Here is a 23,278-nt window from a genome sequence, read left to right as displayed (position 1 = left end):
GGACCTTACCAAGAGCTTCATAAACTACCTAGGGTATTGAGCAAGGCGGCCTGGCTGAACTTGTCTGTCTTTGTGTCTCGAGGATACCTACCTACTTTAATATTGACAACAAGAACTCTGTTTTGTTTCACATACACACAAAACACAGACAAGCTTTGTTGTCGAGAAGGAAACTCTATTACATAGATTCCCCAAACAACCGAAACCTTGTCGTTCTTTGCCGTTCCTGGGGCGCATCCTCGTTCATGCCCCATCCTTGACCTGTAACTGAACCCTGCATCTCGGTGCTTCAACGACTTGCCTTTTACTGACTGCTAGTCCCTGTCTTGTGTCCACAGCTCCCCACGTCTGACGCCGACCTCCAGAGCCGAGCGCCAAACATCCACCCGCCTAAGGCCAGGTTCCCATTCTTCTAGTGAGCTCCCATCACCGACTGGACGTTTTTTTCTCCTTCTCTTCTACTATCAACCTACCTTTATTCTCTTATTCATCTATCGCATTCCGCTCCGCCCATCCCTTTCCTCCAGACCAGCTTGTCGCTCCTGGCTTTCCAGGGCGCGCTGTAAGAGAGAGAAAGCGTGTAAACCATTGTGCAATCATCAGCTCATCTTGCCGTTAGACATCACCGAATAAGACACGCGCCAAGTGTCCGTTGTACGATTGTTTACTCCCACCCACGTACGGAGTGCCATTTCAAATCCAGGTTGGTTCATCTTTTTTGTCCAGAGCTTCTGGTTCCCGTGTCGAGGTATCCCTGGGAAGGAACCAGCTACCTAACTTCCTTCCTTCTTGTCGTTCTTGCAACTGCCCTCTTCAGCTTCCCTTTCAAAGTCGTCAACTACTTGGAGGTATTATAGCATCAATGCACCATCAAATCTTATCACTCTGTCCTGTCCTGTCCTGTCTCTCCTCTCTCCGCTCTTCTCGTCCTCGGCCAAGGGTAGCATAGCGCGGCGAATACAAACACGCACCCCGACCACCTACCGCCGCCCGCCGACGTAGCGCAGACCGGTATTCGTCCATGCATTGATTGGCAGATGTCCGTTCACATGGCGGCATGGCACGCCTACTGAGTAATGATCGTACGCTCATGCTGCCTTAATTCCGACGATATGGCGAGCCAGACAAGTCTTCGCAACCTGTCGCAAATGGTCGCTTGCTGGCTCAGAAGATAGAAGATGAAGACAGTCGAGAACAGAGTACCAAGATGAAGATGATGTATTGTTCATTGATACTCCCTTTCCGTAACCAACATTCATACATACCACTATTGCCATCCTCAATAACACCATCCACCCTACCGTCGCACTATATCTTGGTGCTATTTCCAGTTGCACCATTCCGAATCCAACACTTCAACCTTGAAGCTCTGCTCTTTCTCCATTTCCACAAAGGCTCGCCATCCGCGTTGGCTTGAAGCTTCGTCATCCCTTCCAACCCAACCCAACTCATCTTCCTTCGTTTTGAACATCCTCTATCCTCCCTTTTCTCATGTGTTCTGTATACAGTACGGATACACACACATGCACCCCGTCATCACCCTGCTCGAGTCCACTGGCTATTTCAGTTCTAGTCGAGGCGTACCAACCCAGTCCCTACGAACCCCCTGGGCTACCTACCTACATTACCTGAAGGAGCCCAGTCCCAAAAGACACCCCCATTCCCAATGCCATATCCACACTGACCACGTCCACCCCGCCTCTCAACAACGTTCCATCCAACGCCTTCGGCTCTTTTTGCTCTTCCTCTGCTTCATCTTACATTGCGTATAATCGCTTTTGCTGATACTTGTTTGTTTCTCTCATGTCTTTAGTGTCATAGACTGAGACCGCTTGCCAATTCGGCGTGTACTATCTTGTATCTATTAGCCTGCCATGGACGAATTACGCTTTCGTTCTCAGCAGTCCCCGCGGGGCAACGACCCGGCCATGCACTCGTTTGTCTCACCTCCTCGAAATGCCTCCAGAATGCAGCCCCCCCAAGCCAACTCTCACATCGGAGCTCACGACCATCGATCTGGCCTTCCCCGTCGCTTCACCACCGACTCTGGTCGAGTCCCGACACTATCTACCCTAGGTGCTCAGCGAGTACCAGAGCCTTCCCAGGATTATAATGTGAGTTGGCAAGATATTGCGGATTTACCACCGCTTGTTTGGTGCTTCGAGGCTTCTGGCGACTTGTTTCTGTTTCGAGATATTCGGTATCGCCAACGTAGTATTAGCAAATGCTGACATACCTGTTTATAGGCGATGCAAAAGGTGCAATTGGTACGTTTTGAAACCGATTTCCCGTCTGGCTCTGTCACATACTCCGAAGGACTCCGAAGTCCCAAGCGATGCGAATTTTGCCGGACAAGTTTTGGTCGTTGACTAACGGCAAGCTTAGATCGAGAAGAAGAAGATGGAGTATGAGCGCATCCGGGAACAAAGGCGGCGTTTTGAGCTCGAGATGCAAAAGTTGGATCAGCAACAACGGCGGGAAGCTTTGGAACTTGCTCAGATGGAGGAGGAAGTGGGTAGAATGGGTGGTCACCAGTCCGAGCCTACAACACCCCCAGAGTATCGCGACAACTCTGGGTTCCCTACGTTTTTGTCACGACCGAGCCGATATTCGATGTCCAGCTTGACCTCCCCGCCAGGTTTCTTCAACCGCGCCGTCCGATCCGGTTCGCAGCTCGCTTCGCCTCAATCTGGTATAAGACAGGCACGATTCGGCTTCGACGACACCACAACACAGATGCCTTCTCGCTCTGTCCCAACTACACGCCGGAATAGTGACGACGAGAAGGAGGAGGCTGTTCGACAGGACCCTAGTAGCCATCGGTCGGGTAATTCGTAAGCAAACAAACAACCATCGCATATATATCGCGGGCCTGCGTCGTTCCAAGTGGCACTTGCGGCCGAGACCCTGAAGTCAGGAGGTCTGGAGAAGCTTCATCGTCAAATTCGGGCCCAGTTCAGGGTGTCGAGTGCTCGGTTCAAGTCGCAGACAGCTACAATAGATCGAACTGTTGTAGCGAATGGTCCGGCTTAGAGGTCAAGCCAGCAGACTCTCCTAAACTGGGTATGCGAGCCTCCTCTAGTGGGGAAGGGGACTAAAGGTATCAGAGGCAGAGGCAGTGATTCACTCTCGCTTTGGCTTTTGGGAGATATAAAGACCTGCAGTTGATCCCTTGTTCGAGTCACAACCAACTCTTCTCTCACACCACAACACTTCTCAAAACAACACCACTCATTCAGATTAACCCTTTCTGTTCCACGATTGCTTCATACATTGCACCCTGCAAACACATCATCAAAAAAGCTCTTTCGTTGGAATCACTTCACCCTTGATTACTGTACTCAGTATCGGACACACACTTCCAACTCGTTCATATTAAACTTCAAGAGCTTCCCCCAGAACACAAACAAACAAAACTAACCATGTCTTCTGACGACAGCATCAACCGCTACTCAATGCCTGTGACACGTTCGCGCACCGGATTGTACGATGTAGGCCTCGATCAGACGAACACTACTCGTTTCCTTTTCGGCGACGAGGATTCAAATGCGCTGGGCCACAGTGTTCCTGACGAAAACTTCCCGACCCTTGTTCGCCGTGACGACCAGATGGTGAGTTGACTTTTCATCTAGTCTTTATTCTTCGTCCCGTGCCATACATTCTATACCCTTGACCGTTTTTAGAGAGTTGGCGTTGTGGATGGTCTCAGGGGAGATTATCTTTCAGGATTTCCATACATCCTCTCTAAGACCGAGACTCGCAACTGAGCTCCACATTTTCTCCAGAGGTGCAGCTTCACCTCAACTTTGCCCCTACCATTCACCTGTTTCGTTTATATTTAACTTTTGTGCACAATTATCCCCTACCCACTTGCTTAGGCCACAATCTCTTTTTTGTTCTTCTATTGTTAGTACATTGTTGGTCTATTGCGCAACAAGATTCTGGGCTTTGTTCGTACCTTCGAGCGCCCCACTATAGAATCTATATCGCTGCTATTGTTGCTTCATTGCCTGACCCGCATCGCTACGCCCAAGTCTCTGTGTCCTCGGCCACATTGGACCTTTCCCTATCGCTTTCTCCTTAACCCGAACCAACATCATCCTCAAGATCCCCGAGTAGTCTTGTTAACTGTCAGCGCCCTCAGCAGAATCTCTCTTCGATCAACGGAACCTCCAACATTGTGAGCGATCTTGTGGGCCTCGCCTCTCGGCCTGCTTCCCTCCGTCACTCCATTGACCTAAAGTACATCTCCGAAAACGCTATCGAAACCGGTTCTCTGATGTCCCCTCCTGGTAACGGCAACATGGCCACACCCCCTAAGCTACAGGGCTCGTTCTCTTCGAATGATGTCCCAACTGTCAAGAGCCCAGGAGGTTCGTCCTCTAAGGCCAACACCCACGCCCAGCAGCATTTCCACAATCACAATGCCAGCCTCGGCCGAATTCCTGCCGGTGCCATTCATCGTGGTCACAGTCGTGAAATTTCTTCTGACAACACTGCTGTCAGCCGTGAACAATCTGGCTACCCTTCCATCCAGTCTGCTCTGCAGGCCAGTGCCGCTCCTTTTGGACCTAGCACCACAGCTCCCGCCCCGGCATCTATGGGCAACACCCCAACTGGGGCCCCTTCCATGAACGGCAACTTTAACAATAACAGCGGGTATTATCCCGTCAGCGGCTACGGCGTTCCCCAGGGTGCTCCCCAGGGCAGTGTTCCACAAGGAGCCCCCCAGGGTGCCACCCATCAGCCCAGCGCCTACAATGCGAACATGCTTGCGAGCAGTATGCAGCAGATGAGCATGAATGGAGCCAACGGTGGCAGCATGTATCAGCCTCAGAACTACAACGGATACAATGCTGGTCACTACAACCAGAGCAACCAGCCTCGCGACAGCCAGGCCCGTGTCATGCAGCATCGCCGCCAGCTTGACAATGAAGGTGAGTGATTCTCGGGCGACAATGTATCCTTCATACTGACTTTCTATGCAGCCATGTCCCGCTTCCAGAACATGCCTCTCGAATCATTCGTAGGTACAATCTACGAGCTTTGCAAGGACCAGCATGGCTGCCGCTACCTCCAGAAGAAGCTCGAGGAACGTAATCCTGACCAGGTCCACATGATTTGGAACGAAACCAACAAGCACGTCATTGAGCTCATGACGGACCCGTTTGGTAATTATTTGTGCCAAAAGCTCCTTGAGTTCTGCAATGACGATGAGAGAACCACTTTGATTCAAAACGCTTCCCAGGATATGGTCCGCATTGCGCTCAATCAACACGGTACACGCGCGCTCCAGAAGATGATCGAGTATGTGAGCACCCCTCAGCAGGTTCACATCATCATCGAGGCCCTTCGTTTCCGAGTCGTCGAGCTCATCCAGGACCTCAACGGCAACCATGTCATTCAGAAGTGCCTCAACAGACTTCCTCCCCAAGATGCCCAATTCATCTTTGATGCTGTGGGCAACAATTGTGTTGAGGTTGGTACCCACCGACATGGCTGCTGTGTTCTTCAGCGTTGTATCGACCATGCATCTGGTGACCAGAAGCTTTGGCTCATCCAGCGCATCACTGAGCATGCGCGAGTCCTTGTTCAAGATCCCTTCGGCAATTATGTCGTCCAATACATCATTGACTTGAACGAGCCTATCTTCACTGAGCCTATCGTTCAGACCTTCAAGGACTGTATCAGCCAGTTGTCCCGTCACAAGTTCAGTTCCAACGTCATCGAGAAGTGCCTTCGCTGTTCCCAGCCTCCCTCAAGGGACCTTATCGTGGACGAGCTTCTGCGCAACCAGGATATGGAGCGCCTTCTTCGAGACTCTTTTGCCAACTATGTCATTCAGACAGCCTTGGAGTACGCCACCCCTCATTACAAGTATCGTCTTGTAGAGGCGATCCGCCCAATCTTGCCTCAGATCAGAACTACACCCTACGGTCGTCGCATTCAAGCTAAGATCTCGGCCTTCGACAACCGTGGTAGCGCTGCTTCTAGCGGCCAGGTGACACCCGCCGATAACACCCAAGGCCAAATCCCTCTACGGGCTGCCCACTCTCGAGGTCTCTCTGGAAATGTTCCTATGCTTCAGGGCAATGGCATTCCTCCCAGTGGTCCCATGCCCACCATGCGCCAAAACATGGCTGTCTATTCTCCTACCCCAGCCATGAATGGCCAGACCCCTCCTGCTGGCGCACCTGTTCAGCAACCCCAGTATGGACAGGCTCCAGGCGACTTTACCCCCAACTCTGCTTCCAACGGCGCTGCTAAGGGTAGCGCCGGCCCTACGACTCCTGCCAACGGCAGCACGGGCAACACCGGGGAGGTTCAGTGGGTTTAGACTGACAAGTCTTACGATTGACCCGCTTGTATAGTGACGTTCATGACGGTTTTCGGTGGCACCGTGGTGTTGACACCGCTATGATTCACGATTTTCCTTTGATCTGTCTCAGAATCTTGGCCAGAAGGGCGCAGGCCCGATTCGATCGATTGACACGACACCCCCAGAGTTGGTCGTGTGTACATTATCAAAAGGGCGCTACAGGACAGCCGCTTATCCTGGGGTCTTTGCTCTGGTATGCTTTGCTTGGGGAGAACGGCAGCGTATATGAGAGGCAGACATCACGATTGGGGCGTGTACATGTATTTGGATCGCTACGATCATGATCATCGGCATAGACGATTTTTATCCTATTCGGCTTTTGTTTTCTTCACTAGCTACTACAATTTCGACTAGGGGACAACGGTTCATGTTTGGGTTGTATGATTTCAGCAACTACTGAATTTATTGCTTTCTACTTGGGACTTGAGAGATCCTGGCGGGTAGGCCAGTAGGCTGGCCCAGAATGAGACAGGAGAGAGAAAGTGCGAGCCTGTATCTAGACTAGGCCTTTGAAATTCCGGGTTCGCTATTACATTTACATTTCCTAGCTTGTGACTTGTGACATGTAGTATATGATGACATCTGAAACATATAGGGTTGTAAGAATTTCTCCACCGTAACCTGGTTATAGCACACTGCTCGAGATTGTCATAGTGTGAACAATCAAGATTCAGGAGTCCAGATTTCTTTGATTTCCTTCTCGCCCCAGATGGCGCTCTAGAGTTTATCAGGCTTACTTGGAATGGTTTATGTTACTGTGTTTTCCCTAGACAAACACGCTTGGTGTTTTTCGTTGCGTGTGCTACCTTACCTATTGTCCTTTGTTCCAACTCGAGTAGCCCGAAGCCATAGATCATGAATATACACAAACAAGTCGAGACCTCAAAAAGTTAGGCAGCTTTATTTCAAGCACGAAGGAAGTTGTAAATAAACCATATCCAAATGTCCCCCCTATCTTGATTTGATACATGAGCCCCTTTAACTCCATACAAGATCCATGACCACGCTATGCTATTCAATATATATGCATGATATTATACTCAATAATCACTCAGTCTCAATTTCTTTCCAATATCGCGGCGGCGGGCCTGTGCAGCGGCGGCTCTCTCCGAGGCACGACTGTCAGATGATTCGAAATTCTCGCTACGGGCCTTGAGAGCTTGCAAAAGCATACCAGCATCGAAAAATCCATCTTCGGAGCACGTTAGTAAATCGTCCATAAGACATTTGCAGGTATAAAACTTACATCCGCCCATTTCATCATCTTCACTAAATGTGCTGCTCTCGTTCGTAGGTGATGTGGTGCCTGTGGCTGAGCGCAGGCTTTCGACTGCGGTGATGGGACGTCCTCGAGACTTGATGCGACTGAGAAGCTTGGGTCGTTCTATCTCTACCTCACGGGCACGGCTTGCTTTGCCAGTAGACATCTTGCGGTTGCCGATGCGTAGGATACGGCGGATTTCTAGGAGGTAGCTCTCGAAAGTGTCGACGAATCGCTTTGTCTGGCGGTGCTTGCTGGCGACACAAATAGCAAGTCCTTCATCCTTGATGATATACCCAATACCGAATCCATCTCCCGAAGTAGGACCAAAACCGAATTGACGAAGAGCAGGGTTGCCACAGTTGGATGTTGAAAGGATGGTGTTGTTGAGTTTATCCCATCCAGCATCGGCGAATAGAGCGGGGAGAGGGGCTTGGTCTCGAGATCGAGAGTTGACGCTATAACCACGATCTCGCGTGGGCCTCACCTCGACACCATCGATGGAAGGATGTGAACCTTGGACGGGGCTGCCAACGGGCGATCCGGTCTGGTCTGAGTATTCGTCACCGGGACTGGAGTAACCGTTGCTGTAATCGAGATCCTCATCTAAACTCCGTTGCCAAACTGAGAACAAAGCATATAAATGTCGATCGCAGCCCTCGGCCTTGGCGCATTGTCGTGTATTTGCGGTGTGCTTCTGACAAGCTTTCCTGAGCGCTTCGATTTTGGCCTCAGCAGGGTTCTCGGCCCAGAAGGTTTGGACGAAATCAACCACCTCTTCCGATACTGTCCTGATTGCCTCGGTTCGGCCATGCAGGAACATCTTGGTCATGGCGGGTTCATAAGTGCACTCGACACGACCGTAGAGACCGTAGTAGGCGGCCTGGAAAGCCATCTGAACAAATGCATCAGGAGAGAACCCCATAGAGGTAATGAAGTTCTTGCCATAGTGGCTGAAGTCCAGTGTCTGAAACTCGTTCTGCTCAATCAAATCGGCTAGACGAGTCTCGGCGAAGCGGACAGCAACACTGAGCTCAGGAATCATATCCCACTCCAACTTCCGCGGGGTGACACTGACATCGCCAAAGCTCTCGGGGTCGCGCTTTGAGGGATCTGGACTAGAAGAAGCCCAGAGCGAAGGCGCCATGCCGTTGATGGTGCGAGCGAACCGAAGAATGGTATCGGTATAGACATCGCTAGCGAAGCGCAGAACTGTGTGGCCATCCACACCAGTGTGCTCGAAGTTGATGCCAGCACTTCCGTTCTTACAGACAATGATCTGAAGCTTGTCGTACCATCGGTTGGTGCAAGTGCCAATTTGAACACCCTTCTCAATCTCACTAGTACCGCAAAGCATGTTTTGGCAGAGGGCTGCGGCATCTGTCGGTTCCGCATAGTCCAGGCAAAGAACAAAAAGAGCAGTGTCTACAATACCGAGAGAGTCTGCGTTGTTGGAGCCTGGCTCACTGGTCAAAACATCTCGAAGGCCGGACCAGACCTTACGGTTCTCAGTACTCAGTACTCCTAGGGCTCCTTTTGCAGCATCTTGGATAGGTACTTGGGTCGCATCATCGACGATGGTCTGTAGGTTTATTGTGATGTCCTTTTCACTCATGATAACATCTGAGTTGTCGTCCAGTACGTCGAACCAGTAGAATTGGCCGTGGCACATAACAACAATGTGCTTCGATTCGGGATCTTGCTCGATTTGGCAACCTTCCTCGGTGGGCACACGAGCAGTACCGAATAGTCTCGAAAATTGGTACATGCAAAGGGGGGTTCCCTTGACCTTGTCTGGTGCAAGCTCTTCTTTGCGTACAGCACGGACAAATTCAAGCGAGGAAACGACCAAAGAAGCGGCGCGGGTGACCTGGTCATTACGAGCAGGTGTTGGGTCGTCTTCCAAAAGAAAGAATGGGTTCAGATTGAGCACAACGGGATTGTCAAAGTTTAGATACGAGTCATACCCTGTGAATGTTAACATCTGGTTATTGGATGGGATTGGATTCACAACTTACAAAACTGCTCGATGTAACTCGTCTTACCCTCGGCATATGCCTTCAGTTTCTCATGCAGCTCAGGGCCGTCACCTTTAAGGAATTCATTCACTGCATGCTGTGTTTGTGCATGTTCGCGAACCGTTTGAAGTGGCTTGAGAGCTTCTAGGTATTTCTTGCAGCTGGATTCTAGCTCCGGAATGGGTAACTTCGGCAACTTATCCTGGCCAGCAAAGGTTATACCACCGTCTTTCTTTGATTCGTCGGCCATTGGATAGCGTTTATAGTCGCCGCTGAGTCTTGGCGGAGAAGCTCGTCGAGGTTGAGCCAGCTCAGGGATGTCAGGAAGAGTCCTAGGAACGGCGATGCCGGCAGATGTTGGCGCAGAAGATGGGTCGGAGAGTCTCTCTCCAAGAGACTGAGGAGGAGTGAAGGTCCGGACTTGAGTCATTGTGTTAGTTTCAGGTATTGGAAACGAAGTCTAGTCATAGATCGGTGACACGCTTGTGCTAACGTTGAGTCCGCGAAGAGCGGTTCGGTAGAAGTAGTGACAGTCTTGTTGAGGGCAGTAATATGGCATAGATGGAATGGATTCTAGATAAGAAGGAATAGACGATTGATAACATAGACCAGGGCGACCCAAACGAGAGGGCATATGGCTCTGATATAAGCAAAGCATTGTGACCTGGCTGACTTAGACAAGAGTCAAGTGGACCCTCCATACACCCCATAGTGTACACACCCTTTACGCTGCACTTCACCCTTGCCCTCTGTGTGTAGTTGATGGGGGTAGCCGAGACTCCGGGAAAAGAACCTAGGTGAAGGCAACCGGGGAGTATGATAGGGCAGAAGGACTTGGAGCAAGAGCTGGCAGCGATGAAACTTTTCCGCCAGCCCGATGCAAGAGGTGCTCAGTGCCGAACGGTGGGTTCAAGGAACATCAAGGTAGACTGGGTTGTGCGTAGGAACTTACCGAGAGTGAGATACGCGATTTGATTCAAGAAAGCGAGAATTCTCCGAGTAACACGAGCCGGGAAGAATGAAATCGGTGCCGGATCTGGAGACCGCAATGTAGTGGTTATAAGAACATGCAGCCGGGATGCTATGAATGAGGCTACCCAGTAAGGCGTCTTGGAAGAATAGCCGAGTAGCCTACAGAAGCGAAGTAGGTGCAGGGCCGCCAGGTGCGAAGCGTTCGCCACAAAATGTTCTATCCGTTTTGAGTATGTGCGTTACCGTTACGGACGTTTCCCGAGAATTGGAAGTGATAAAGTTGGGATTTCGGACGACAGGATGTTCAGGATATGGTTACCAGACGCAGCTGTGACGACAAGTAGACTTGGTAAATCGAGGCCTAGGGCGAAGAGGATCCACCCTCGAGAATAGTTTGGGGTATATAGACTGCTTCTGAGTGGCTGGATACTGTAAATCGTTATTGTTTTTATAAAGCCATAACGGAGAGTGTCCGGCAAAGTCTTTTACACATGAGCTCCAAACTCCAGATTACAGTCTGCCACCAAGATGAGGGGAATTCACTGGCTTGGGGTCTGTTCAAGTGGCGAGACAACCGCCCATGCTGTGCCGCCGAATTATTTGTCCCTCGGCGTGTGAGTGCTCTCAAGCGTTAGGCGGGTGCCGCAGTCTAATGGGCAGCCTGGAGTCTTTCATGTGCTATTCGGACCTGAAAGTTTGTGGTGTATAAGGAAGCTAGAAGGGGCGGCCCGTAGAAACATCATGTGCCACACTTCAAGTCTGGGCTGACGATGGTTGGCGAGGCGCTTTCTTACATCATTGCCATACCCTCGAAAGGACTTGATGATTTCTCTGTTGGGTTGACCTTTGCTGAGCATTGAGCTATCTCCCCCGTAACAGATATGTTTTTTTTGTTGCCAGCATAAACAAGCAAACGCATGCTGCGAAAACATATTTCACAGCCTGTGATGCCTTTGTGTTGGTCGTCTAGGCACCACATGTCATGAGCGAATGACAATCCAGAATAGGGTCAGCAGGCAGATGATATTCCGGTCTCTTGGCATTCCCGAGGGCTAAAGGAGCCGGTTGTTTATTGCGACTGTGCTGTACGGATACAGTCTACTGGGTAGCAGAAAAGTTGACTCCCTGATTCTTAGGGTACAGAAATAAATAACCTAAGGAGCATAGTCTAAGCGGCATAATATGAACTACTAATTTCATCGCTTATGCTCTTGGCGGTCAGGTTTTCTGATACCCTGAGGACAGTGCTGACTGAAGAAGCGTGGCTCTGCAACGGGTATAGCAACGGATGAAAGCCAAGGCCCATCTCGGTTCGGTCCAAGGGACGATAGCAAATGAGAGCCGTGTTGACCAAGATAAGGCAGAGAGGTTCCACGATTTCGTCATGAGTATTCGTACCTCTAACCATGCCCCGAAACTGTGGTTCCAGCAATCAAAGTGTGGGGCAATTGCGAATCTTCGAATCTTCAGGGGTCCTGTTAGCCTGTGCAGGGAAGTATCGACGACGATGAATTATAAATTAAACCAAAGCCCCGAAAAGAGGAAGTCTAGACTTTGTTTAACTTTGCGCCTGCCGCACTTGTCGTACGCTGTGCTTGTAATCACTATCCCTGCCGTTAACGGTTTCAGCGGAAATCAGGCAAGTCCCAACCTGGGAGCTTCCGTCCCAGAACATCTTGTAGTGTTCAATTTATTCCTTCCTTCACATAGAACTATTCACTTTTCCCCACAAGGACACATCTTGACTGCAGCACTCGCTTCTACGTCATTCAAGGATATGCCATCGCTTATTACTTAACCCATAAGAATCCTTTTCGCTTATTGAAGTCATGTTTCGTTTTCGGTCCTATCATAACTTTAATGAGGTTCTTGGCTGCTACTGCCGGGGCTCAGCGCCCCTGTTAGTGATGGAGCCTTCTCTTATTTCAGCAGTTCATTCGAGCTGTCAGGACGCATGCTGCCAGTCTAACTAAGTTCGGTCTGTCGCACTAACTACAACGGGAAAGCCTTTCGAGAGCTGTAAGGGTCTTTTCGAAGACACTGCCCTACAAGGCTCGCATCAAATAAACTGTAACATCCACGGATAGACAATCTGACCGCAAGTTAACGTTGCCCATGCTTTCATTGGCTCTCGCACTCCATTCTCATCCAGAATAAGAAATGTCATTCGAATTGACCCGTTCACAGAGACGATCGACTTGCTTCGCCTGGTCGCCCCGTATTGAACATACGAAAATACACAAGCTGCAACCATGAGTTGACATGGGGAAAGACCTCACTATAGAAGCTCCAAGAGATAAATAAACCATGTTATGCTCCTGACCTCTGTTCCCAGTTTCTGTACCAAGCGCCATAGTGCTTGAACACAGCTACACCCCGAAGAGAAGCTCTGTACTTGACTCGACCCGGCTGGTTTTCATACCGCAACACCTTTGCGTTGACATCATGATATCGTTGGTTAGAAAGGCCATCAAGGCCAAGCAAGACCGCGAAAAGACACAACTTCCTTCCACTTCAATGGAAATGCAACAGACACAACACGACGTCAACAAGGAACAACCACAATGTCGGCATATGGAAGCTTATGAGTCCCCGAACGTAAAATGCGCTTCGTGTGCATCAGAGAAGAAGGCAGCAAGAGTATATCGATGGAAAATCATCATTGGCCTCATGGCACCTTTTGCCCTTCAGTCTCTTGACTCAACAATGTATGAAAGTAAATCTGCAACGTCCTGATCAAAAGCTAACTCGAGTTCCACAGTATTGCAAGCGCTCTACCATGGATTGCTGGTGACTTTGGAGAGATTTCCCAGCTCAACTGGATCGTCTCTGCCTTTAATCTCACCTCCGCAGCTTTCATACCTTTTTGGAGTCAGATGGCTGATGTCTTTGGTCGCAATGCATCGTTAAATGCCGCCATTATTCTCATGCTTATTGGCAGTGCTCTCTGTACTGGAGCTCCCACGACTGCTTTCCCGGTCCTTCTTCTGGGTCGCGGATTTCAGGGCCTCGCTGCAGCTGGGCTGAATGTTATTGTTCGCACAGTTCTTGCCGATAAGGTGTCCTTGCAGGAAAATGCAAAAAATTGGGCTATCTTCTCACTCGTTGGTGGTATTTCATACGGGCTTGGTCCCGTTATTGGAGGTAGGTTTGCTCAATATCGCCAGATTTGTATAAGCACAGCTGACAAGGACAACTAGGATATCTTACTAGAGCAGACTGGAGATGGTGCTTTGGTATCAATCTACCTATCGCTGTTCTCGCCCTCATCGTCGCCTTCTTTGTCCTGCACAAGGAGCTCCTCGGCCCCCAGCCTATTCCCGAGCTTAACGAGACAGCTGAAACTGGAAGACGGACCAAGTTCATCGCACGACTTAAAACCGTCGATTTCGGTGGCCAGCTTCTGTTCATTCTCGGCTTTGGACTTGTTATCCTTGCTATGACCTGGGGTGGAGCGACGTATCCTTGGTCTTCGCCAGCTGTTATCGTTCCCCTGGTTCTTGGTATCATCTTTGCTGGTGTCTTTTGTTATTGGGAATACCTTCTTGCCCCTGGAAACATGGTGGCTGAGAAGATGCCTTGGCAAAGGGCAATGATTCCTTGGGAGCTGATCTCAAATCGAGATATTGGTCTTCTCTGCTATTGCGAGTGTGCTACTGGAGTTGGCATGTACGCAGTAAGTTGAACGTATTGCTTCGTGGTCTCTCGTTCTGACCTCTTTAGGTGCTCTATTTCTGCAACATCTACTTCATCGCTGTGCGGGTAAGTTTATTCATATCATGTCACACCAAGTCAACACTAACCATTATTCCAGGGATATGACTCTGATGAAGCCGGTGTGCAACTTCTCTACTTTGTTCCAGGACTTGGAGGTTCGTCGCTTGGATTTCTTTCCATACTGGATGATTTTCTGACATTTCCACAGTTGGTGTATACATTTGTTCCTTCATGTGTAACCGCTGGCCTCGCATGACGTTTCCTTCTGTATTTTTAGGAACACTTACTGAATCAGTGGGCTTGGGTGTTCTAGCGTGGGCGATCTGGGCCGATAGATTGAGCGTCATATACGGCATGATGGCTCTTGTTGGTTGTGGAAGCGGCATGCGCTTTATGGCTTCGCCACTTCACGGCATTGGTCTCTTCCGTCACTTGCGGGCTTCGGTTATCGGACTTATGGCAGTCGCAATTCCTTTTGGTGGAACCGTTGGATTGACCATTATGTCTGCTGTCTTCAACAACACTTCTGGGCTTGGCTCTAGTGCTGGAGAGTTCAGCCATGTCAAATCCAAAGGAGCTGAAGCAAACGAGCAGGCCAAGATGGGTGTTGTGTGGGCATTTGTCGCCGTCACTCCCATTGTTGCCCTGGTATGTCATTCATATTCCTCATTGTATCGAACGAAAACTAACTTCCTACAGGCATTCCCTCTCTCATGGTGTATTGGTAATGTCAAGCTTGGTCAGGGTCCTTCTGGGGAGGATGGTCCTACGGATATTATTGTAAAGGGGTCTTATCTTCTCAAGCTGCTACGTGGCCAGGAGCACCTCAGGGTTGAGAAGAATGGCTATAGGCTTAACAGCTCGCATAGCGGAGCATGGTCGGAGAGTGCAGCCTCTGATGAGAACACCAACGCCTCAAGGCGGTTGCAAGGTTCGCAGCAGGTCTGACTTCTTGATAGGCAATACAACGGACGATCTGGACAAAGAGTATAGACATAATTATTTTTTTAGCATTTAGAATCTGCATATACCCTAGGCGAATAGATATTAAAACATGTACCAGTATCACACCTTTTCTCTAGTCCCATCACTGCCGCCTCAATGTCTGCCATATCCTTATTTGAACAAGACAGCTGAAATGGAGGAGAAACAAACTGTCATGTTTACAACAGTGAGCCAATTTCAAGGATTGATGGGGGTGTATGTGACGTTGGGCAGCATACTTTTTTCTAGCGATAGGATGAACAGTTGTATCGACGAATCACGTACCACGTACGTATTCGGAGTGATTAGCTGGGGTAGTGTAAGTCCGGTAGTCAGTCAATCGCCTGACATTGACTTCGACTCTACTCAAGTAAATCTGGCGGTAAAACATGAATGCGCCTTTGTTTCGTCTTCTCTTTAACCCGGCCGACTATCAAGTATCTTTATTAAATTATAAACACCTGCATCATACATAATTGTTGTATCGTGCCATATCATACCTGTCCTTTAGTCAATTGATCACCACGTCTGTTCTCAGCCCGCCATCACCATGAGCGATATCGAAGTTGAAGATGAGCAAAGTCCGAATCCAAGATTTTGGCTCGAGTTTCGCACTTTTGACGATGGCCTCTCTTCACGCTCCAAATCACCATCGACACTCACCGCGTTTCCTCAGTTCGCAGAGCTTCCACCTGAATTACGTCTCCGGATTTGGTCGTTCCTTATCCAACCCCGCATCGTCGTCGTATGCTGTATCCAGCGCGATGAACGCCTGGACCAAAGATGCTATGAATTGAATCAGCGGTCACGGGGTAGATCAGTGCCTGTGCTGCTACACATCAACCGCGAGTCGCGCTACTTGGCTCTGGATCACTACGAGCTTGCTTTTGGATGGCGCATCTCAAAGCTTCTGTCCGATACACCGGTGTCTGCGCCGCCGCGCGTCTGGTTCAATTTCAACCTCGACTGCGTCTATCTCGCCGGTGAGCTAGAAGCGTACGATATCTACGGGTTCAACTCGGCCATGGTGTACTTCCTACGCCGTGAGGACACGCACAGGGTTAAGCATCTGGCATGCGTGCTTTCAGAACTGGGCTACGCGGAACAGGAGAGTGATCAGGTGTTTGGATGCCTGTGGCATGTCGTTGACGGGTTTCCTGCTGCGAAGAAGGTGTTGCTGACGGTGGGTGAAGGGGACGAGGAGGCTTTGAAGGGGAGTAAGTTGAGGGGCACGGATAATGTGATGCAAAAGATCTGGAATGGGTTTCTGGGTGGGTCTGCTACGGAGACGAGTTCGAGGATGGCGGACAAGTCAATGGTGATGATTGAGGAGGATGACCTGCCAGGATTTGTGGCTGGACATTGATTCGGGCGTGAAGAAAGAGCATAGCGGTGATGGATGTGTGGGGTTTCAGGGAGCTTGTTTGAACAGGAAATGTTCTAGAATCTTTCCGGCTTTATGTAGTTTATTTACAAGGTGTTCCGGGACAGGTTCGAGCCGATCCATGTTTACAACGGTCAGACACGCAGATAGTCTTGAGCTTGCCATTGAGTTACCTGTTTACTTTACAAAATTCTATGTCTCTTGAGATCAAGTATGACAAGTAATTATGTAACTCAGGTACTGGACAGAGCGAGTCTATTTCGTTGTTCCCATTGCCTCTCACAAAGATGTGCCTTGTTAAGTGCAGGCAGTTGGTGATAGCTTCAATTTAGTCAACACTAGGAAGTGAGCCATGACATCCGACAGGTCCAACGCCTAGAGACGGGAAACCATGGTGTGTACGCCATCCCACCGTGATCTAACGCATGCTAGTGCAAGGCACAACTTGCAGTAGAATCGACAGACATGGAAGTTTCTCATCACGATGGACAATCCGTCGCTTCAAATCGAAGCTCCAGGGTAAAGGCAAGCGAGAAGCCAAAGCCCAACCGTCCAATTAAACAGCCAAACGTATGGGGAAGCCGTTTCTATGGAGCTGATCACGACATGGGGCCCCACATGCTCTCCAACAGTTTGGAGTTGAGTCGCCTCCGACAAGGATTAGAAGCCGGGAGGCAAGAAGAGTTGCCCCGTACAGAAAGAGAAGGAAGAAGAATAAAGAAGACGTCAAGATGAGGCAAATGCATACAAAATCATGGAATTATTACATATGTACAGTTGTAGGTGGATTGTTACAGTCAGACTTTGTCCATTGCAGGCTGTGATCTGTAAGGTACACGAATCGTTGTTTTAGTTGGCGCTTTGATAAAAAGAGGCTGCCGCAGTGAAACCCAAAAAAGAAACCCAATGACAAAACCTCAAACGACAAACCGAACCAACCCAACGTCAACAAATGACCTCAGGGGCTCCATCGGTTGCCTGATAGACAGACAGACAAGACAAGACACCCCAGGTAAACAAATTGGGGACACAGGAACCTTCCGATTACTACGCCACGCCTCAGCCCTGGGCCCTGGGCCCTGCCAGAGCCCAAGTGGATGCGCAGAGAGTCGTGGAAGCACTAGGAACAGAAAGTGATACCATTTCCCGTAGCGAGGAGACGAAAAGACAACAACAGAAGAAGAGCATGGAGATGTTGATCCACTTCGGAGTAAAAACAATGGGGTTAGTCAAGACGGGTGATGTGAGATCCATTCAATTGACATTCGGACTTTGTCAGAATTAGAGCTGAAGTCAATTGACGTTGGGTTAACCGTAAAGGTCTCACTGACAGTGATTTCAACCCAAGATGACCGAGATGGTACAACTGATAACACTAGGCTGGCCTAGTAAGCAGTAATCATATGAGAGAGAGAGGCTGGGGAGTCAATTGGCGACAGTATTCCCATCTCTACCCGTAAAGAGTACAATGATACCTGCCTACTACCTACAAGAGTGACCCAAGATTCATGCAGGTCTATATCACAGACAGTAAATTCATTAGCTACGTGGACATGTGTAACCAACCATTAGGTCCAACCCAATACCAAGCAGAAATGCCAGGCCGCCTGTATCGGAATGCACCTAATATATCTAATCCAATCACTTGATACGACGTCCAAAGTAGCGGTAGCCAGCGCATTGTTTCCATTGTTGGACACCAAGACAAGACAAACAAGGCAAGGCAAGGCATCCATGTTCATTCAGTACAATGTATCCGATGTCGACTATCATCAAGGCAGTAACTGGTATTAGCATACAACTATTCACTGCTAGTTAGACTATCAGAAAATTTCAATCAATTGCCACAGAAAAACACCCCCGAAATCATCTAATGACGTTCCGTGATGGAGAGGCAACCTAGAGTTTTCTCAGTGCTAAACCCCAGGGAGAGAAGAGCGACAGTGAAAAAGTGCAACGCCAGTCAAAGGAGGGGCAGGAGCTGTCCGTCCAACATGAGGTCGGTTGGTGGGGCAAAGTATCGAGTTACATTTGAGTAGGTGGGGTGCAACGCCAACGGACAAGTACTCTAGACTTGTAGCTTGCTCACCCTGGCTCGGATGCCCCGCGATGGAAATTTTGGGAAGCAAAAAGTTTATGAGGACATGACATCAGTGAGATGGAAGCGAATCAGAGAGAGACAAAGAGAGGACAGAAAGCCAAACAGAATAGACGGAAGTCACGGAAATAAACACGAAACTTCTAGCAGGTAGTAGACATGTGCAGCATTTGCTGGCTCTGCCAAACAATCAATCACTCACTCGCCTCCAAGAAGCAGCCAGAAACGATTCGAGATCCATCTCTTCGCCCATCGTCTAGGAGACCAGGCTACGGGTCGCACATTGCAGTTTTTTTAGTGGAGCAAACCCAGATCTGCCAGGTGCAAGCAGCTGCTAGACGCTTCTTCAGACCCCCCATGCGGCTTTGCCCCTCCAGGCACCCCCCCCCACCAAAGCCTAGCAGCGCCCAGAAAGCGGTAGACGCCCCTGCAACTATCGAGAAGCTCTCCAAAGTGGGCTCCTTTGGAACAGCGCAGAACCGCATCGAACCTTGGCACCCGCCTTTATTTAGATGCTTTGCGCAACTGCTCTTGCTTCCGTCCTTCTTTCCATCATCATCAACACAAACCAATACCCCTCAAAAGCCTTCAAATACCACGATCTGCCTTTGAAGCAAACCGCGTTTCCTTTTCCTTTTCTTATCCCTAATCTCTCATACATACTCTCTACACATTCAAACACACACATCACACAAAATGGGTCCCGCCGTCGGTATCGATTTGGGTACCACGTACTCTTGCGTGGGTATCTTCCGTGAGGATCGGTAAGTTTTTCAATATTTTATTTCCTTTTACCCTAGGATCTAAATGTCTCTCGCTTGAACATCGACGCTAACTTTTACCCCAGATGTGATATCATCGCCAACGACCAGGGTAACCGAACTACCCCCTCATTCGTCGGTTTCACCGACACCGAGCGTCTGATTGGTGATGCCGCCAAGAACCAGGTCGCCATGAACCCCCAGAACACCGTCTTCGACGCCAAGCGATTGATCGGCCGCAAGTTCGCCGATGCTGAGGTCCAGGCCGATATGAAGCACTTCCCCTTCACAATCATCGACAAGGCTGGCAAGCCCGCCATCGAGGTTGAGTTCAAGGGTGAGAAGAAGACCTTCACCCCCGAGGAGATCTCCGCCATGATCCTCACCAAGATGCGTGAGACTGCTGAGTCTTACCTCGGTGAGACTGTCAACAACGCCGTTGTCACCGTCCCTGCCTACTTCAACGACTCTCAGCGTCAGGCTACCAAGGATGCGGGTCTCATCGCCGGTCTCAACGTTCTCCGAATCATCAACGAGCCTACCGCTGCCGCCATTGCCTACGGTCTTGACAAGAAGGTTGAGGGTGAGCGCAACGTCCTCATCTTCGATCTTGGTGGTGGTACCTTCGATGTCTCTCTCCTTACCATTGAGGAGGGTATCTTCGAGGTCAAGTCTACTGCCGGTGACACTCACTTGGGTGGTGAAGATTTCGACAACCGCCTCGTTAACCACTTCGTTAACGAGTTCAAGCGAAAGCATAAGAAGGATCTAAGCACCAACGTCCGTGCTCTTCGACGTCTCCGAACCGCTTGTGAGCGCGCCAAGCGAACTCTCTCTTCTTCCGCTCAGACCTCCATTGAGATCGACTCTCTCTTCGAGGGTATTGATTTCTACACTTCCATCACCCGTGCTCGTTTCGAGGAGCTCTGCCAGGATCTCTTCCGATCCACCATCCAGCCCGTCGACCGTGTCCTTACCGACGCCAAGATCGACAAGTCCCTCGTCCACGAGATCGTCCTCGTCGGTGGATCTACCCGTATCCCCCGTGTCCAGAAGCTCATCACCGACTACTTCAACGGAAAGGAGCCCAACAAGTCCATCAATCCTGATGAGGCTGTTGCCTACGGTGCCGCTGTCCAGGCTGCTATTCTCTCTGGTGACACCTCTAGCAAGGCCACCAACGAGATTCTGCTCCTCGACGTCGCCCCCCTCTCTCTCGGTATCGAGACCGCTGGTGGTATGATGACCAAGCTCATCCCCCGCAACACCACCATTCCCACCAAGAAGTCCGAGGTCTTCTCTACCTTCTCCGACAACCAGCCTGGTGTCCTTATCCAGGTCTACGAGGGTGAGCGCCAGCGCACCAAGGACAACAACCTCATGGGCAAGTTCGAGCTCACTGGTATCCCCCCTGCTCCCCGTGGTGTTCCCCAGATTGAGGTCACCTTCGATCTCGATGCCAACGGTATCATGAACGTTTCCGCCGTCGAGAAGGGTACCGGCAAGTCCAACAAGATCGTCATCACCAACGACAAGGGCCGCCTGTCCAAGGAGGAGATCGAGCGCATGCTCAACGATGCTGAGAAGTACAAGGAGGAGGATGAGGCCGAGGGCAAGCGTGTCGCTGCCAAGAACGGTCTTGAGTCTTACGCTTACTCTCTCCGCAACACTCTCTCCGACCCCAAGGTCGAGGAGAAGATTGAGGCTTCCGACAAGGAGACCCTCACTGCTGAGATTGACAAGGTCGTCCAGTGGCTCGATGACAACCAGCAGGCTACTCGTGAGGAGTATGAGGAGCACCAGAAGGAGCTCGAGGGCAAGGCTAACCCCATCATGATGAAGTTCTACGGAGCTGGTGGTGAGGGTGCTCCCGGTGGCATGCCCGGCATGCCCGGCGGCCCTGGTGGCTTCCCTGGTGCTGGTGGCCCCGCCCCCGGTGCCGGTGGTGACGATGGTCCCACCGTCGAGGAGGTCGACTAAATTCTTTGATACCCCAATAACATCAGTCTCGACTTCTAGAGCGGTCATGTATCCATGGGTATAATGCGGAGGCTAGTCGTTTTCATGGGATGATGAGATTAGATTTTCCTTTTTTCTGTTTTTATGCGACTTTACGGTTATGAAAAGCTAAGGTGGTCTATGTACTTTAATGAATCAATGAATCATACATTCATAAAACTTTTGCCTTCCTTCTGTGACTTAAATTGAATTGCATCGAGCTCTATCTTCGTAAAAAACACACCCTCAATGCCTCCGTCCACAGGAAAAGCTATGCACCCTTAGGAAGGGGAAGAAATGCTAACTTATGAAAATGTACTAAAATTAGGTAAGTCTTACCTTAACGTTACGATATGGCCTAATACTGTTAAGCTCGTATCTCTGAAAAAATCGAATGAGTAAAATATTCGAAAACATTCATGATATACCCTAAAGACGACTCTGATCATCAAGGCTTATGCGACTTGCGACTTGCATGATGTCCTGAAGAATAGGCAAAGGTGCGATGGCATTGACTGGTCATCTTCACAACAGTATGTATGTCATCAAAATGGGTCGAATGGTTTCTTTCTTAATACAACTGTCATTGATCCGTTCATTTATCCATCGATGGACTGATTGAAAAATGACCCTTCTGGTACTTTCTCCCCTCTACTCTCCCAAACATCCTCACTACTCGGCTTCCCCGGTCCATACTTTGTGAACTCTTTGGCGCGGTAGTGCTCTCGAATCGCCCTCTCGCGCTGTTCACCAGTGTAACCCTTTACTCGCATGCAGAACCAGAAGTCGTCCCAGTGCTCACTGCACGAGCGCATCTCTCCGTAGCGATACACCGCGATGAACTGGCCGCCCATTCCATTACAACTCCACGCTTGGTCAAAGGCCTGTCGGCAGGACATGTCCGTTGGTAGGAGGGCTTCGGCGAGAGGGTCTCGGGGAGGAATATCGGAGGGTGTGGGAGCGGTGGATCGGGGCGACTTCTTCATGGAGAGCCATGATAACGTGGAGGAGGATTGTTGTTGCTTGTCTTGTGTGGGCGTAGGCTTGTTCTTTTCAGACTCGAAGAGGTCGAGAAATTTTTGGATTTCCGGGTCGACGTCTGAGTTGGAGGAGGGTGAGGGTGTAGATGGCGGTGGTGCTGAGGTCGTCGATGTGGTAGGAGGTATGTTGTTCTCAACTGGATTCGATGTTTTCTCCTCCTTGGAGGGTGTTGAAGACCATAGCCAACCCATTGCGATGTTGTGTAAGTGGTGAAAGAAGTAGTCGGAAAGTGGTTCAAATAGCAGGAATTAACTGCTGAGAGATGAAGTCGTTTGTCGCTACTGTGATGGAGAATGAATTTAATCGAAGATTGGCCTTGCTGAGTTTGGAGTTGAGTATGTTCAACGGTAGATGCAAGTGATATAATCTGCCTTGGGTCTCGTGCTGCGCGCAAAGCTGTTGGTTAATTGGGTTTTCGAGATTTGGAGACAAGATGCCACTACAAGGTGACGGGGGAAATATCTGCCGTCTTTCCGATATATAACGATAGCTGTGGCCAACGTCAACGTTTATTATCTTTTTCTTAATCAGACCAATAAAAACTTTCTAAAATAAGGAACTGAGATTTACGCTGGCTAACGTATAAAATTGATTTCCAGTAGAGTCAGTCTAAATTCAACCGTTATGAACTGTTTATCATCAGAGTTAGTCGGCTGTCAGTACAA

At 49.7% G+C, this 23,278-nt stretch overlaps 8 protein-coding genes across 8 annotated transcripts; 5 read left to right on the top strand and 3 right to left on the bottom strand.

Annotated features, from left to right (window-relative positions):
• Positions 1 to 1,874: 1,874 nt before the first annotated feature.
• On the top strand, positions 1,875 to 2,838 carry FGSG_00842 (uncharacterized protein; the record flags this gene model as incomplete). Its single annotated transcript, XM_011318259.1, has 3 exons — positions 1,875 to 2,114; positions 2,247 to 2,267; positions 2,386 to 2,838. The coding sequence occupies 3 exons, from the start codon at positions 1,875 to 1,877 to the stop codon at positions 2,836 to 2,838; spliced, it is 714 nt and encodes a 237-aa protein (XP_011316561.1).
• A 584-nt stretch (positions 2,839 to 3,422) lies between these two features.
• On the top strand, positions 3,423 to 6,337 carry FGSG_00841 (uncharacterized protein; the record flags this gene model as incomplete). Its single annotated transcript, XM_011318258.1, has 3 exons — positions 3,423 to 3,611; positions 4,136 to 4,937; positions 4,989 to 6,337. 3 exons carry the CDS (start codon positions 3,423 to 3,425, stop codon positions 6,335 to 6,337), a joined length of 2,340 nt encoding a protein of 779 aa, XP_011316560.1.
• Positions 6,338 to 7,419: 1,082 nt separating this feature from the next.
• On the bottom strand, positions 7,420 to 10,088 carry FGSG_00840 (uncharacterized protein; the record flags this gene model as incomplete). Its single annotated transcript, XM_011318257.1, has 3 exons — positions 7,420 to 7,571; positions 7,626 to 9,608; positions 9,659 to 10,088. The coding sequence occupies 3 exons, from the start codon at positions 10,086 to 10,088 to the stop codon at positions 7,420 to 7,422; spliced, it is 2,565 nt and encodes an 854-aa protein (XP_011316559.1).
• A 1,710-nt stretch (positions 10,089 to 11,798) lies between these two features.
• FGSG_11837 (uncharacterized protein) lies at positions 11,799 to 12,305 on the bottom strand (the record flags this gene model as incomplete). The annotated part of the gene is made up of 2 exons (XM_011318256.1): positions 11,799 to 12,047; positions 12,219 to 12,305. The coding sequence occupies 2 exons, from the start codon at positions 12,303 to 12,305 to the stop codon at positions 11,799 to 11,801; spliced, it is 336 nt and encodes a 111-aa protein (XP_011316558.1).
• Positions 12,306 to 13,506: 1,201 nt separating this feature from the next.
• FGSG_11836 (uncharacterized protein) lies at positions 13,507 to 15,295 on the top strand (the record flags this gene model as incomplete). The annotated part of the gene is made up of 6 exons (XM_011318255.1): positions 13,507 to 13,774; positions 13,831 to 14,306; positions 14,354 to 14,392; positions 14,445 to 14,502; positions 14,643 to 14,995; positions 15,047 to 15,295. 6 exons carry the CDS (start codon positions 13,507 to 13,509, stop codon positions 15,293 to 15,295), a joined length of 1,443 nt encoding a protein of 480 aa, XP_011316557.1.
• A 453-nt stretch (positions 15,296 to 15,748) lies between these two features.
• FGSG_11835 (uncharacterized protein) lies at positions 15,749 to 16,890 on the top strand. Its single transcript, XM_011318254.1, has one exon. It carries the CDS (start codon positions 15,882 to 15,884, stop codon positions 16,695 to 16,697), a length of 816 nt encoding a protein of 271 aa, XP_011316556.1. The 5' UTR covers positions 15,749 to 15,881; the 3' UTR covers positions 16,698 to 16,890.
• Positions 16,891 to 19,392: 2,502 nt separating this feature from the next.
• On the top strand, positions 19,393 to 21,752 carry FGSG_00838 (heat shock protein 70). The gene is made up of 2 exons (XM_011318253.1): positions 19,393 to 19,577; positions 19,661 to 21,752. The coding sequence occupies exons 1-2, from the start codon at positions 19,510 to 19,512 to the stop codon at positions 21,552 to 21,554; spliced, it is 1,962 nt and encodes a 653-aa protein (XP_011316555.1). The 5' UTR covers positions 19,393 to 19,509; the 3' UTR covers positions 21,555 to 21,752.
• Positions 21,753 to 22,171: 419 nt separating this feature from the next.
• FGSG_00837 (uncharacterized protein) lies at positions 22,172 to 23,001 on the bottom strand (the record flags this gene model as incomplete). Its single annotated transcript, XM_011318252.1, has 1 exon — positions 22,172 to 23,001. Exon 1 carries the CDS (start codon positions 22,802 to 22,804, stop codon positions 22,172 to 22,174), a length of 633 nt encoding a protein of 210 aa, XP_011316554.1. The 5' UTR covers positions 22,805 to 23,001.
• Between the last annotated feature and the right edge of the window lie 277 nt (positions 23,002 to 23,278).

Source organism: Fusarium graminearum, chromosome 1, assembly GCF_000240135.3.
Source record: "Fusarium graminearum PH-1 chromosome 1, whole genome shotgun sequence".
Lineage (NCBI taxonomy): Eukaryota > Fungi > Ascomycota > Sordariomycetes > Hypocreales > Nectriaceae > Fusarium > Fusarium graminearum.
Note: the sequence above shows the minus strand (reverse complement) of the source record. Positions and strands in the feature narration are given on the sequence as shown.